This window comes from Monoraphidium neglectum, assembly GCF_000611645.1.
Source record: "Monoraphidium neglectum strain SAG 48.87 unplaced genomic scaffold scaffold01336, whole genome shotgun sequence".
Taxonomy (NCBI): Eukaryota; Viridiplantae; Chlorophyta; class Chlorophyceae; order Sphaeropleales; family Selenastraceae; genus Monoraphidium; species Monoraphidium neglectum.
In genome coordinates, this window is record NW_014012292.1 from 1590 (window position 1) to 15641 (window position 14052).

The 14052-nt window shown below is 67.2% G+C and overlaps 3 protein-coding genes across 3 annotated transcripts in view; all 3 read right to left on the minus strand.

Moving 5' to 3' along the window:
• MNEG_7517 (hypothetical protein) overlaps positions 1 to 1118 on the minus strand; it is a gene marked incomplete at both ends in the record, with an annotated part of 2109 nt that extends 991 nt beyond the window's left edge. The window contains 2 exons of the mRNA XM_014044008.1: positions 622 to 721; positions 1045 to 1118. Of these exons, the coding sequence (XP_013899462.1) occupies positions 622 to 721; positions 1045 to 1118 (174 nt within the window). The remainder of the gene's footprint in view (positions 1 to 621; positions 722 to 1044) is intronic.
• A 1846-nt stretch (positions 1119 to 2964) lies between these two features.
• Positions 2965 to 11088, minus strand: MNEG_7518 (hypothetical protein; the record flags this gene model as incomplete). Its single annotated transcript, XM_014044009.1, has 10 exons — positions 2965 to 4002; positions 4210 to 4384; positions 4675 to 5186; positions 5340 to 5548; positions 7439 to 8372; positions 8610 to 8702; positions 8997 to 9458; positions 9674 to 9790; positions 10722 to 10757; positions 10939 to 11088. 10 exons carry the CDS (start codon positions 11086 to 11088, stop codon positions 2965 to 2967), a joined length of 3726 nt encoding a protein of 1241 aa, XP_013899463.1.
• A 2276-nt stretch (positions 11089 to 13364) lies between these two features.
• MNEG_7519 (hypothetical protein) lies at positions 13365 to 13960 on the minus strand (the record flags this gene model as incomplete). Its single annotated transcript, XM_014044010.1, has 2 exons — positions 13365 to 13616; positions 13835 to 13960. 2 exons carry the CDS (start codon positions 13958 to 13960, stop codon positions 13365 to 13367), a joined length of 378 nt encoding a protein of 125 aa, XP_013899464.1.
• Between the last annotated feature and the right edge of the window lie 92 nt (positions 13961 to 14052).

Genomic DNA, 14052 nt, shown 5'->3' on the forward strand with positions numbered 1-14052 from the left:
CCCCGCCGTCACCCGCGGCCGCCGCCGCGCCGCCCTGGCCGCGCCCCGCGGCTTCCGGCCGCTCGAACGACGCCGGGCGCCCGCCCCTTGCGCCGCCAGAGCCGCGGGCGGCGGCGGCGGCGTTGGGGGCGCCGCAGGAAGGGGCGGCGCCGGCGGTGCCCCAGGCAGAGTCTGTGCTGGAGTTGGATTCAGTAGAGGAGCGGCCCCCGCTGCCTCCCCCGCCCCCGCCCGGGCCGGGCCCGCCGGCCAGGGGCCGGTCGTCCGCGGGCCGGCGGGGGCTGGTGCGGACGGGGCGCAGGTGGTTGGGGCTGAGGGGCGCGGCGGCGGCGGTTGTGTCTGGCTGGTGTGATGCGCTCCGCTGCGGGGCGCGCGCGTTCAAGGGAAGGTATAGTGCGGGGGATGAGAGTTTGAGTGGGGGGGGCCAATGTGATTGGCATGCTGCGGTAGATATTGCATCCCGGCTTCATCAAAACTGAGGGTTCACAAGGCCTGCAGGGCTTGCACAACACTGTTCACAAGCGGTGGTGCGTTTGGTCGATCCATCGCCCCGAGGACGCATAACGCCACACAACCATGCACGCCTGACAGCAAGCCCACCCCTGACTCGCTTACTGAGCTGACCTGGCCGCAGCGCTCGTCGCAGTGCAGCGGCGGCGCCTCGCTGCTGCCGGCGCTGGAGGAGGGGTTTGATGACGTCATCGTGAAGGGCTTGGCGGTGGGGCTGCGCAGAAGTGGGGCGGGCGGGGCGGGGCGGGCAGTGCGGTGCAATCAGGGACGGGGTCATTGTGTTTAAGAAGAGAGCGCAGGGCGGCCCATGGGCGGAGTACGAAATTGCACGAGGGCCACAGTACAGCAATAGCAGCAGCGAGGCGCAGGGCGGGGGTGGATGGGTGGCCTGGGAGGGAGGCTTCCCACGGAGAAGCCCTGTAGTAGGGGTTTTTCGAAGTGAAATGAACGCGAGGCAAGTGCGGGCCTCCTGAATCCCATTGAATATAGGGTAGCGCAGGCCCCTCAGCCTGAGAGGGAGCTCGAGGCCACCCCCACCTGAGAGGGCTCGTCGCCTTGGGCGGCGGCGGCTGGTTCGCGGCGGTGCCAGCGTTGAAGAGCCGAGAGAACATGGTTGCGGGGCTGGGGGCGGTTCGGGCGGCCTCCCAGGGCGGGCCAGGGGCCGTGACGCTGGCGGTGTGGGGTCACAAGGAGTTGCGGCGGGGCCCGGGGGGGGCGAAGCCGCAGCAGGACTTGACTGGCGGCGGCGCCGCACGGTGGAGCGGGGATCGGCCCTGTTGGGTTGGCGTGTGACGGTTCAGTCGGTGGGCGGTCGCGTCAAGGGGCCCATGAGATGAGTTTTGCAGTCGTGTAGGCGGTGGCGTGCACTTGCAACGGCTCGCGCAAGTGGGTGGAGGCCGAGTCGGTTGAGGGTGGTTGGCGCGACGCGGGGCATGGCGGGCTCGGGGGCAAGACAGCGCGCAGGCGCCTGCAGGGCGGGCAGGATCTCCGACCAAGTGGCGGCACGCGTGGCGGCCGCCACGTCACAGGGTGCCCACCAGGCGGCTGCAGCCGTTGACGTGGGCACCAGCGCAGCGTGTGCAGGTGTAGCTCAAGCACAGCAGCAGTCAGAGCGGGCCACAAAGAGGCACTGAAAATCCTTCAGAGCACCTGCGCGCGAAGGACAGGAGCGCGGGAGCATGGGGACGGCGCGGAATGAATGCGATCAGATCTGTGAGCCAGGCGAGGGTGACTGGGGGTATCGTGAGCACTCCAGCATCGTACAATGACCCTTTCAAGCACAATACAATAGCAGACGGGCTCACGGGCTGGCTGCGAAAGCTCAGCAGGCTTGGCCTGCCACGCAGCCCTCGGCTTGGCAGCAGCTTGTCGCCAGTAACATCACAGAATGTAAAAAGAATATCTGAGGGCCCAAGCGGGCCGCGCTTTCGGCCTAACCCACTGAAGGACGAGGATCAAAGCGCCGGCGTCCCTGAAAATCAGCAAAGGGCTTTGAGTGATATTACTAGCAAGAGAACACAAGACCGAGGATGATTCGGGTGCGGGAGACCTCTGCTAGTAGCCCCTGGAATGGCCTGATGATGCATCAGGTGATGCCGGCGCCTGACACGCACGCATCGCCTGCGGCATCAGGACCGCAATTTTGAAATCTCAGCTATTCATTACACTTCTGCTGCGGCCAGCTGCTCTGCCGAGGCCACCGCCGGCATTTCCTGGATGTCGCGCGCGCCACCCAAACTGCCAAACCTCGGACTCACCTTTGCATGGCTGCCGAGCCCAGGATGACCTCAATGCGATTGACGCATGCCGGCCTGGACTGCCCATCAAGTATAATATAGTTGATCTGTAGCAATTCTCATGTTCACTGTTTGCGGCAAAACGACCATACAAGAGTTGACTGATGTCATGTCTGGTCCATGAAACGGGATTCCAGCTCTAGGCCCCTGGATGAGAGGGGGAATCCAGTCACTGTGGGCTGCCTTCAAGTAGGAAACCCTAGGAGAAGTAGGCAATGTACAATTGTCAACAAGATCAGGCACTTGAGCGCCAGGGCCGCAGGCCTTGGAGGCTACAATACAAAGCCACAAGAGCCCAGGACTTCTGCCCGACATCCCCTGCACAAGGGTTGCAGGGCACGCACAGGCTCAAATGCATGTGCAGAAACAATGTCCGGTCCTTGTTTGCTAGCTCGCAAGACAGGCCATGATCATGAAAATGGGCGTTCAAGTTACACAGCCTCCACTCCACTGAGGGGTACCCCTCCCTGAGTTTGTTTGCCGAACATTCCCATACCTCCAGCCGTCACCATTATTGCACGAAGCAAGCGCCCACGTGCTGACGTCATCTATCCTAAGCAACCGAAAGGAGCCGTGCTAGCGCGGCACCTCTTGCTGCCACTCACGCACCTAGCGCCGGCCGCACTTTGACCGCCTCCTGCTCATGCTGCCCCTGTGGCTCTCAGCTGGCCGAAGCCGGCGTGGCGGCCGCTTCCACCTCAGCTGCCGCCGGCCCATCGCTGCCCCTGGCCGCGTCCTCCTGGTGCTGCGACAGCCCTTGGCCATGCGTCGTGCTCTGAGTGGCACCTGAATGCGCTCCCGGGCTCACTGCTCTGATGCACGCCACGCGCTGCTTGCCCTCTCCTTCCTCCTCATCCTCCTGCTGATGCTGGTGCTCCTGGTGCTGCTGGTCCTGGTTACTCTGCTCGTGCAGCTGCTGCAGCTCCATGGGCTGCTGCAGCTCGGCTTGCTGCTGCAGCTTCTCCTGCTGCTGCAGCTCAGCTTGCTGCTGCAGCTCAGTCTGCTGCTCCTCCTCCTGCAGCTCGCCTTGCTGCTGCAGCTCAGCATGCTGCTCCTGCTGCTGCAGCTCGGCTTGCTGCTGCAGCTCAGCTTGCTGCTCCTGCTGCTGCAGCTCGGCTTGCTGCTGCAGCTCAGCTTGCTGCTCCTCCTGCCGCCGCAGCTCGACTTGTTGCTCCTGCTGCTGCTCCTGGCGCTGCGGCTCTTCCTTCTGCTGCAGCAGCTCAACTTGCTGCCGGTCTGCGTGCTTCTGCTGTTGCTGCTTCTCCTGCTGCTGCTCAAGTTCACCAGCCACTGTCCCGTCCTTGGTCTCTGCAGCTTCACGCACCGCGCCGCTTGCCCTGGCCCCCTCTGTTGGCAGAAGCCGCTCACAACCTGGTGCCAGCGACGCGCCACCCTCATCAGCAGCCCCGCCCACCGGCGCCGCCAGCGGCGCCTGATCAGACGCCACCTGTGCCGTCGTCACAGCTGGCGGCGCCGCCACGGGCACTGGGATGGGAATTGAGGCGAGCAGCTGCGCGCCTGCTGCCGGCGGGGTCCCTGCCGCGCCAGTGCTGCAATCAGCGTAGGCTGCCGTGGGGCCGGCGCCATGCTCAGCGGCGGTTGCGGCTGCGGGCGCGGCGCCCTCTGCGCATCCGGCAGCAGTCTCTGAAGCCGTGTGGTTCCTGGGCGCTTGGAGGCACTCTGATGCGTAGTGCCCCACCTGAGCCGCGGTGAACGGGGCAGCAGGTTGAGAGGTGGGAGCTGATGCAGCAGATTGGAGGCAAGGGCAGCCAACCGCAGCGTAAGGCTGCATCAAGTGGCATGACAACGAACGCGTGGATGCAGGCCAGACGCAGCGGGGCTGACAGTCCGCAGCGCACGCCTCGAGCTTCAAAGCAGTGGGCTGATTTCCTCCCGGGACACTCACCTTGCCACACGCGTCGCACTGCCCGAGAGGGCACTCCTGCTCGCCGTGCTCCGCCGCCACGCCGCACCGCCGGCACGCGCCGCCGCAAGACGCGGCGTCGTGGCCGAATGCGGGGCGCCCGGCGGCGGCACACGCTGGGCACGACGGAACCTGGCAGGCGCGTGCGACATGGCCCCTGCGGGCAGCGAGGTGCGGAAACGGCCCGTGACGAGTAACGCGGGTGAATGGATTCTGTTTTTGGGAATGCCAAGGTTGCCAGCGGCTCAGGGTTGACGTTGTGAGGAAAGGTGGCGAGCTGCACAAAAGCGCCCAAGCACATAGGCCAGCAGGCACAGGGCGTTTACAGGGCGAATCCTTTTCTGAGGCAGCCATGCGGTCGCTTGGGCAACGAGCGACTCCGTGACTGCGCAGCTGCCTGCATTGGATGACTCCGGCGCACTCCTGTCAACACCCCCGCCCCCGCACCTGAAGCCGCAGGTCGCGCAGACTGGCAGGAACACGGGGAACCTCAGCTGGCGTATGGCGCCCCGCCACCCGCGCGGCCGGATGGCGCCCGTGCCCGTCACGTGGACGTTGTTGTTGGTGGCAGGGGCGCCGCCCGCGCCGCCCTCCGCCGCCGCAGAGGCGTCCTCGAAGCCGAGCAGCAGGGAGTTGCTGCCCAGCCGCGCGGCCAGCAGCCGCCCGGCCGCCGCGTCCGATCTGGCGGCGAGCAGCGCGCCCCGCAGCACAGCCGCGACCTCGCCGCTGCTTGCGCCCGGCATGGCGTCCCTGCCCGCCTCCGCCTGCGCCGGCGGCGGCGGCGCCACAGCACCTGAACCCGCCTCTTGGTCGGTCCCCCGATCGCCTGCCACATCCTCCTGCGCCTCCGCCTCCGCCCCTGCTGTTGCGTCCTCATCCCGTTGCGCTACAGCCTCGGCCCCAGCATCATTGACCTCAAGGTCGTCCACGGCGGGCCTCGCCGCAGGCGGTAGGGCGTCCTGCTGAAACGCCGGCGGCCCAGCAGAGCCCTCGGCACCCCCCTGCTTGCCGCCCGCTGCCTCCTCTGGCGGCCCCTCTCCAGCCGGCGGGCGTGCATTCGGCCAGACGGCAGACGCGGTCAATGCCTGCCTGCGCTTCTCTTCCTCACATACCCTGGCGGCCCACCCGCAGCCCATGCGCCGCGCGAACCCGGGCGGCGCGCCCGGCTCGTCGCTGCTGCCGGCGATGCCTCCGCCGGCGCGCTCGTCCGTGGGGCTCCGGGGCGGAGCCACGCCTTTGGGCGGGGCTCCGCTGTTGCCGCCGCTGCCGTTGGTGCACTCCTCAGCCGCCGGGAGTGGCCGCGCCTCCTCTGGTGAAGCAGCTGCGCCGCAATGCGCACCAGGCACGACCATCTTTTCTTGCTCCTGCACGGCCAGTGAAGCCGCGGCTTGCGTGCAAGCTGGCGGCGGCGGCGGCGGCGGCGGCGCAGCCGGCCTGCACTCCTTCGCGGCCTGCTTGGATGATAGCCAGGAGCTGTTGAGGTCCGCCCTCGACGGTGGAGGGCGCGGCGGCTGCGGCGGCCGGGAGGCACGCAAGGCGGGGCGCCCTGCGTCGCCGCCGCTGCTGCGCCGCCAGGGGGTGGCCGCGACGGCGCATGACTCTAGCTGTTGTGGAGGGCGGCGCTGCTGCTGCTGCTGCTGCTGCTGTTGCTGCTGCTGCTGCTGCTGCTGCTGCTGCTGCTGCTGCTGCTTCTGGCATGATGGCACCTGCTGCACTGGCTGCTGCACTGGCTGCTGCACTGGCTGCTGCATTGGCTGCTGCATTGGCTGCTGCATTGGCTGATGCTGAGTCTGCTGCTGAGTCTGCGGCTGTTCCTGCTGCTGCTCCTGCTGAGGTGTTGAGTCCGCCCCCACCGGCGGTAGTGTCGGCCCGGGCAGTTGTGCCGGGAGCGCGAGTGGCGGCGCCGGGACGTGCGGCGGCGGCGGCGGCGGCCCTGCCGGGGGCGCGGGCGGTCGCGGCTTGGGAGGGGGCGGCTGCGCCAGCCGCGGCCCCAAAGGGGGCGGCGGCGGGGGCTGCAGACCCGGTGGAGGTGGCAGAGCTGGATCAACCTTGGGGTGGCTGGACGCCACTGCCTGCGCAGGTGCTTGTGCGTGGAATGTTGCAGCAGCCGCAGCGCCGCCGCCGGCCGATGCGGCGATCGCTGGTTTGAGGGCAGGCACCTGCACGGCCTGGGGCACCGATGTGTGTGGGTAGCTGGGCTGCTGGCTGGTCTGCTGGTCTCGGGATTCAGGCCAGCTGGCCTGCATGCTGAAATGGTTCGGGGCGCTCGACTGCACGGAGCTGCATTGCGGCTGATAGCTTGCTTGCTGGCAGCCAGGCCAACGGCCAGGCGCGACCGCCGCCGGCGCCAGCATTCCGAGCTGCTGCTGCGCGTGCGCCGCGGGGCCTTGCGGCCCCGACGCCGGCGCGCTCAGCGGCGGCAGTGGCGGCGGCGGCGGCAGGCCGAGCAGCTGCAGCAGCTCCGGCGGCGGCGGGGGCAGCTGCAGCTGAGGCGTCGTCGTTTGCGACGGGCCGCAGGGCGGCGCGCCAAAATGATTGGCTTGAGTGTAGCTTGTCGGTGCAGCACCGTGAAAACACTGCTGCGGAATTTGGTAATAGGATGGCGCCGGCGTAGCGGCAGCGGGCGAGAGGCGCGGCTGCTGTGGGGGCTGCGGCTGTGCTTGCGCACGCAGCACCAGTGGCGGTGGGTAGAGTGCCTGTGGGCCACTTGGATGGGCCCGTTGCTGCTCTTGCTGCGGCGGCGCCTGGCCAGGTTGATGCTGCTGCTGCTGCTGGCCAGGTTGCTGCTGCTGCTGCTGCGACTGCTGCTGCTGCTGGCTACGCTGCTGTTGCTGCAGCTGCTGCTGACCGGGATGCTGCAGCTGCGGTTGTGTCTGTGGCTGTATTTGCTCCTGCTGCTGCTGGTGATGGTGATGATGAAGAAGATGGTGATGTTGCTGATCCCCACGTGGGAGCGGCGACTGGCTGTGCGGCTGCGGCTGCGGCCCAGGAAGCGTGGGGTGCTCAAGCGCCAACGCGCTGGGCAGCTGCGGCGGCGGCGCTGGCGCCGCGGACGCGGGCAGTGCCCCCGCTGGCGGCGCCTCCGCCACGGTCTGCTCAATCTGCGCTGTCCGCGCGGCCTCCAGGACTGCCGGCGGCTCGTTGGGCAGCGGGGTCGGTGGCAGGCAGTCTTGTAGGGCGCCGCCCTCCATCAGGAGGGCCATCAACTCACTGCTGCACGTGCTGCTGCCGGCACTGCTGGCCGGCGACACAGGCTGCGCCTGGAGGGACCACTGCGCGTGATGCTGCTGGTGGTGGTGGTGGTGGTACAGCTGGTCGTAGGGCTGCAAGTGCGGCTGCGGCGGTTTCTGCTGTCTTTGCGGCTGCAACAGCAGATGGGCCCTCCACTCGCAATCGCCAACAGCGCCAGCACCCCGGTCCGGCTGCGGCGGGGCTCGCTCGGCCGCCGGGGCCGCGGCTCGCCACTCCCACTCGCCCTCGTGCCCCTTCTGCTGGGGATGCTGATCCTGCGTCTGCTGTGGCTGCCGCTGCTGTGCTGTTGGCTCCGCACTGTCCCAGGGCCGGCACACGTCCACCACTCGTGGCGCGACCATGGTGGCGGCCTGTCCCTTTGCTGCCGCGTCTTCCTCCTGCTCATCAGGCACCTCCGTTTCGCCCTGCCCATTGCCCGTCTCCCAGGCAACCTCATCCGCCTCGCGCCTGCCCGCGTCGTCCCCAGGTGCCGCGTCTTGCTCCTGCTCGCGGCCGCGCTCGCGCTCGGCCAGGGCGCGCCGCAGCGTTGTGCCGATCGACCGGGCCATCTCTTTCACGCGCCTCGGGTCGCTCGGTGGCTCAGGTCCAGGCGCACCGCAGCCGCGGCCGCGGCCGCGGCCCCCTCCGCCGCCGCCGTTGCCGTCGCCGCTCCACTGCTGCTCAAGCCGGCCCCGCGCCGCGGCCGCCGGCTGCGGCACGCCCAGCGCCGCCGCGCCGCCGTCGGCCGTGTTTGTGTCACGCGCGAGCGCCTCCTGCTGGCGGCGCAGCTGCTTCGCGGCCCTGCGCTCTGCCTTCTCTTGGGCCGCGCGCGCGGCCTGCTGCTCGATGAGGCGCGACACACCGGCCGGGGTCTGGGCGCCGGGCACGTCTGAGTACACGACCCTTATCTTGCACTGGGGAGAGAAAGGGCCAGGCGATCCGCCATGCGAGGATTGAGACCAAGCTTACGGCACACTGCCCAGCAGAAGCACTAGGTGCATCCAAAGAGGCCCGCCTTCCCATGCGTGCATCACACTTCCCCATGTGACTGACTACAGTATCCACGCTACACTCCCATGCAAGGTCACCGGCCTTGAACCCCTCCCCATCGAGCCCCGACATGGAGCGGGACCCCCCCCGCCCCCCATCACCTTGTAGCCGCCTAGGTTGACTGTCGAGCCGTCAAGGCGCTCGATGATGGCGGCGGCGTCTTCGGGGGTGCTGCACGCCGCCAGGCCCTTGCCCTGCACACGCGCGGGCGCGGGCAGATCATGCTCCAAATGTCAGCACGCGGCCCTATGGACAAACAGGGGGGCCATGCCCTCACGCCATGCAGCCGGCTGGGCCTCCTCACGCCACCACACTCCATGCATGCCATTGATACCCAACCGTGGCCCCTCGGTCGCCCACATGTCGTGAAGCGGCGCCTGCCCCCTCAGCTCCCCGCCCCATGCGCAAAACCTGCCCAGCCACTGGCGCCGCCAACCGGTTGGCGGCGTCGTGCCGGTGGCCATGACACACGCATTTGTGCGGCTCACCGATTTGAGGGCGCCCCTGTCGTCCATGTATCCCTGGTCCACATACAGCTCGTCCACGCACCCCACGGGCCGCAGGATGTCGGCCAACTGCTGCGCCCCCAGCGCCGGCGGCAGCTTGTAGAGGGCGACAACCTGGCAGCCCTCACCGCCGCTGCCGCGGCCGCGGCCCCGGCCGGCGGCGGCGGCGGCGCCGCCCTTGTCGCCCCGGCCGCGGCCCCCGCCGGGGGCAGCGGGGGCGTCCCCACGGACTGCTCCGCGGCCGCCGCCGCGGACGGGGGCGGGGGGGACGGCGATGTAGCGGGCGGCCGGGGCAGTGGGCGCTGCGTCCCGCGGCGGCGCGGGGGGCCGCAGCTGGTTGAGGCGGTCGATCAAAACGAGGCTGCCGGAGGCGAGGGGTGTGCCGTCGAGGGCCTTCATGGCTTGCAGCGCCGCGGGCCGCGTGAACGTGACCTCGCTCCACGCCTGGGCGTTCGAGGGGGCGAGGCAAAGGAGTCGTGAGGGGCGGGGTCGGGAGTGGGCGCACGCTGCTCACGGCGGCGGAGAAAGCAGGGATCCCCAGTGTGGCGCAGACAGCGTGGATGGGACGCCCTTGAAATGCACAGCATGAGGACCCCCTTGTCCTCATCTTGGGCCCCTCAGAACCGGCAGGTCCCGGGACGCCGCCCGTGGTCGCTGACCCCATATCTCTGGCTGGTGCCCTTGTCGCGCTCCAGGGCGATGACAGGGCCAGCCTGCTGCAGCACCTCCAGCAGCTTGTCGTTGCTGACGCCGGGGGGCACTAGGACCTGAAGCGTCTGCGGGTGTTGCGGGTGGGGCAATGGTTGGGTCTGGCAGCGGGCATCGGCAGGGTGTCTTCCCAGAAGGGGGGTCACAGCAGGTGGCCAGCAAGGTGGCCGGGAAGGTGGCCGGGAAGGCGACTCAAAAGGGGCATGAGAAGAGCAAGCACATGCAGGCATGTCGATTGCTGGAACCAGATACTGCATGAACATCGCAGCCATGGAGGGCGCAAACGCATGCTCATGCTGCGCAGGGCCAGTTTCGCTCGCGCTCCGCTGCGCCGTGCAGCAGAGCAGCGAGGCGCCTGACGAACACATAGGTGCCGAAGATAATCTCACCACATGGTGCCCTATCGCCTTGGATGCACCTGGGCGCGTGAGCATGCGGCGGGATTGAGCGTCCTGAGTCTCGGACTAGATTTTCAGCCTCCGCAGCCATGTATGGCCGTATCATACAAAGCATGTGGAAACCGCTGAGCTTATCACGTTACTATGGTCACCTGCCGTGTCGTCCCCCATGCTCCCACGCAAATGATCAGCGATCAGATCAGCATCTTAAAAACAATCTCCGTGTTTAGAAAACCACCAATAATGGTTTAGAAATATGTAGGTATCATGATTAAGCTAAAGAAGCCACCCGTCGCCCCCATGCTGAGCTGTGCAAACAGGCGAGCAGACACTGATGAGGCACAGCATAACAGGCAACAACTGCCAGTCAGGGAGGTAGATTTACAGCCTTTGCGGGACCCAGCGATTCAAAGCACAAGTTGTAAATACAATCCATGTAGTAAGCAAAGCTGACTGCCTCTAGTGGCCAGATGAACATCCGCCAAACCATAATAGCATGTGCAAACAAATGCACAGGTCAAGGGGTGCTGATGTGTTGCCGAACGCCATCCTGACTTCAGGCGCGCCTGGCGATGCTCTCTGGTGGGACCTGGAACCGCACCAACAGCGGCGCTGCTGATGTCAGCTCGGGCAGCACCTGCATGCAGTGGGCGTAAGGGTGCCGTGGGTTTGCAAGCAAGCCGCGTCGACTTTGACGGGAAGCAGCATGGGGTTTGGTTGGGCCCACCAGCATGATCAGCCATAGTGAGCCCTGCTCAAACGCATGCATGCGTCAATCTCACGCTCAAGAGGCTGCTGGTCGGGTGTGCACAACGCACCTGCATCTCCAGCGCAGCTTTTGCCGCCGCCGCGTGCGCCTCGTGGTGGAAGTTGACAAAAGCATAGGTGCGGCCCGCGAACACACGCACTGACTCAATGGGGCCGAACTTGCGGAATGTGCGCGCCACGGTTTCTGAATCAGCGACCATCACCTGGGCAGAGAAGGGGGGAAGACTGGGTGCTGGTTAGCGAGCGGGTGCTGCAATGGGAGGATCTGGTGCCTTCGGACGGTGTCCAGCCATGAAGTAGCAAGCTTCAAGTGGTGGACCGAAGGGTGCACAGGCGCTGGAGGCGAGTGCGTGGTGTCAAGCAGTAGTGGTGTGGGTAATGAGGGGTAACAGACAGTGGCAGGAGCCAGATAATTGGTGGGGCCATAGGACGATCCTGCGCAGCGCGCAGCGTGCGTGCGGGCGCTCACATTGCCCAACCACAAATTCCGGCTGATGGAGGGCGCTGGGGGTGTTGGGCCTTGGAACACTCCAGTGGAGCCGCTGCCCGCCTCGCCCAGGCCAGAGCCGGTGCAGCCGGGCCGGCCAAAGCCGTTGGCCGCCTCGCAGGAAGCTGCTGCATCCTGCGCGTACTGCATCGCGCTGTGAGCAGCCGCGAGGGACTTTGGCGTAAAGGGCCCCGCGGCAGCGCCGCTCCTCAGCATGCAAGGCGGTGGCGCATGGCCGCCGCTTGCCGCCCAGCCAAACGCCGCCATTGCCATTGCTGCCATTGCGGATGAAGAGGGCGGGCCGTAGACGGGCGCATCTGGGGGCACGACTGAGGGTGTCAGGCTGGAGAGGGGCAGGCCACTGGAGTGCGCCAGGCCCGGCGGAAGCTGCATCAGCGGTTGGGGCACGTAACCCGCGCCGGCGATCGCCGGCGGCAAGGGGCCGCAGCTCCCAAGAGACAGCGGCTGGAGCGAGCCGCCATGCAGCGGCGTGCCGTCCGTCGACGGCAGCGACGGCATGGGCAAGAAGGTATTGTGAGGCAGCATTGGGAGCTGCGAGGGGAGCGGCGCCGGCAACGCAGCCGGCAGCGGCGCCAGCGCTGGCGGCGGTAGAGGCATTGGCAGGCTGTATGTAGCGCTGGAGGGACGCTGAAGGGAGCCTGCAGCAAGCAGTGGTGAGTCGGCAGTCGGGGCAGGAGCCCAGCGTGTTTGCTTGGCGGGCATACAGACCAGGGCGGGCCACCAGGTTATGAGCTTGAGATCAGGCATGGCAAATAGCGCATGGGAGGTGCTGGGCTGCGGCACTGTACGGAATGCTGTTGCATGATGCACATAAAGAGCTTTTCTGACATGCAGGATGCCGGCGACGCCCGCCTGCAGCGTTGATGACACTGCCACGCCGCTTTTCGGGACCTTGCGCACCGCACAAAGGAGCACCTGAGGTGGTGGCCTGCCACGACTGGTCCAGGCCAGCAGATTCTGCGGTGTCGCTCTGCTTCAACGACGCCTCAGTGGCCGCAGCTGCGGCCGCAGCCGCGGCGAGCGCTGCCGCCCCACGCGCAGACAGGTACTCGATGACGCTGCGCGTGTTGCCGCCCACCAGGCGCTTGTCAGTGCGTGGAGCTCCATCCTCCAAGGCAGCGTCGCTGAATCCTCTGTTGGAGCGCATCAGCTTGGCTTGGTGGAGCGCGAGCAGGCCTTTGGTTGTGGCGCAGCCGTTGTCGGCAGCACGCCGCGCGAGCGCGTCGGCGAGCTGCGGGTCGCCGGCGTTGCATTGCGTCGGGGAGATCAGGAGGTGGCGGGGGAGTAGGCCCAGCAGCTCTTCCAGGGAGTCACCCCGTTGGTGCTGCTGCTGGTGCTGGTGCTGGTGCTGCTGGTGTGCGGGATAGGGCTGCTGCACGCCGTTGCTCCAGCCGGAGGGTTCTAGCACCACCTCTGAGGCTGGTGCACCCAGGAGGCCAAGGCCTGCGATGTTGATGAGAATGTTTCACGAGAGACCAAGATCCTGTGTTGATCGGCAGTCCTAGGCCTTGATGGGGCGAGTTGGTGGGAAGCTCGGGCGCTGCGCGCAGCAGCCGATTCAAATCGCAGGGTGCCGCATGGCAAAGTGCGGCCGGCCGTGCTGGATTCAGGAGGCCGCACCGGGCAGCCCAAAGCTTGAAGATGGATCCATACCCCTGTTACGTGTGCGGGCACGCAATAGGCGGGGCTCGCGATCTTGCTGTGGGCAGCTACTTGCGCTGAACCAACAATAAAACGAGAAATAATTGACAGATATGGCAAATCTCTCGGCACTTATTGGTGGCGGTGCGAGTGTGAGCGCTGCTTGAATCGGGCTGCGGTCAGGTTGCGGTCGAGCATGTGCCGCACGGCTCACCTGGTGCCCCACTCAAGCGCCGCACCCGCTGGTGCTTTGCGTGCTAGCAGCCTGAAAGGGCACGGGCCCGTGAAGCCAGACCTAGTGATCACATGAGAAATGTTACAATTGGCTCATGCGTCGCTGCCACGGCCGCCCTGTTCAGGGGCGCCGCCCCCGCCGCCGCCGCCCCCCCGCCTCCGCTGCACAAACCGCCGCCACGCCCCCTGCAGCACGCCCGCCGCGCCCTCCAGCACGGGCTGCTGCAGGCCGCGGTACAGCAGCAGGCGCCGCCCGATCTCGGCGGTGTGCTCGGTGGTGGGGCTGCGCCACAGCCGCGCGTCAGCCAGGTCTTTGGACGGCTCAGCCAGCAGGTAGGGCACGCCCTGCGGAAGAAAGCCGCGAGAGCACCACATCAGCCCCTCTCCTTCTGCCGCTGCGACCCCATCGCCCATGCAAATCGCTTGCGCATGGAGCGCGCCGCATGAGAGTTCAGATATCACCGACAGGCAGCTGATGAGGCATGGCCCCGGCCGCCCCCTGTCTGAAGGTTTAGCAAGGGGCCCGCCGCGCTTGCGCCCGCCCCCGCGGCGCCGCGCCACACCTGCAGCAGCACGAGGGCAGCGTCCTCCAGCCTGCAGAGCCGCTGCTCCAGGCTGCCGCCCGCCACCGGGCTGGAGTCCTGGGGCTCCATGAGGGCGGCCCCGTTAGAGGCCAGCGTCGCTTCCATGAAGGACTGAGTTGGTTTGTGGGGTGGTTTAGTGGGAGCGGGCGGATTGGAAGGAGGGCGTCAGATAGCTTTGTGGATAAGCGGTGGGATGG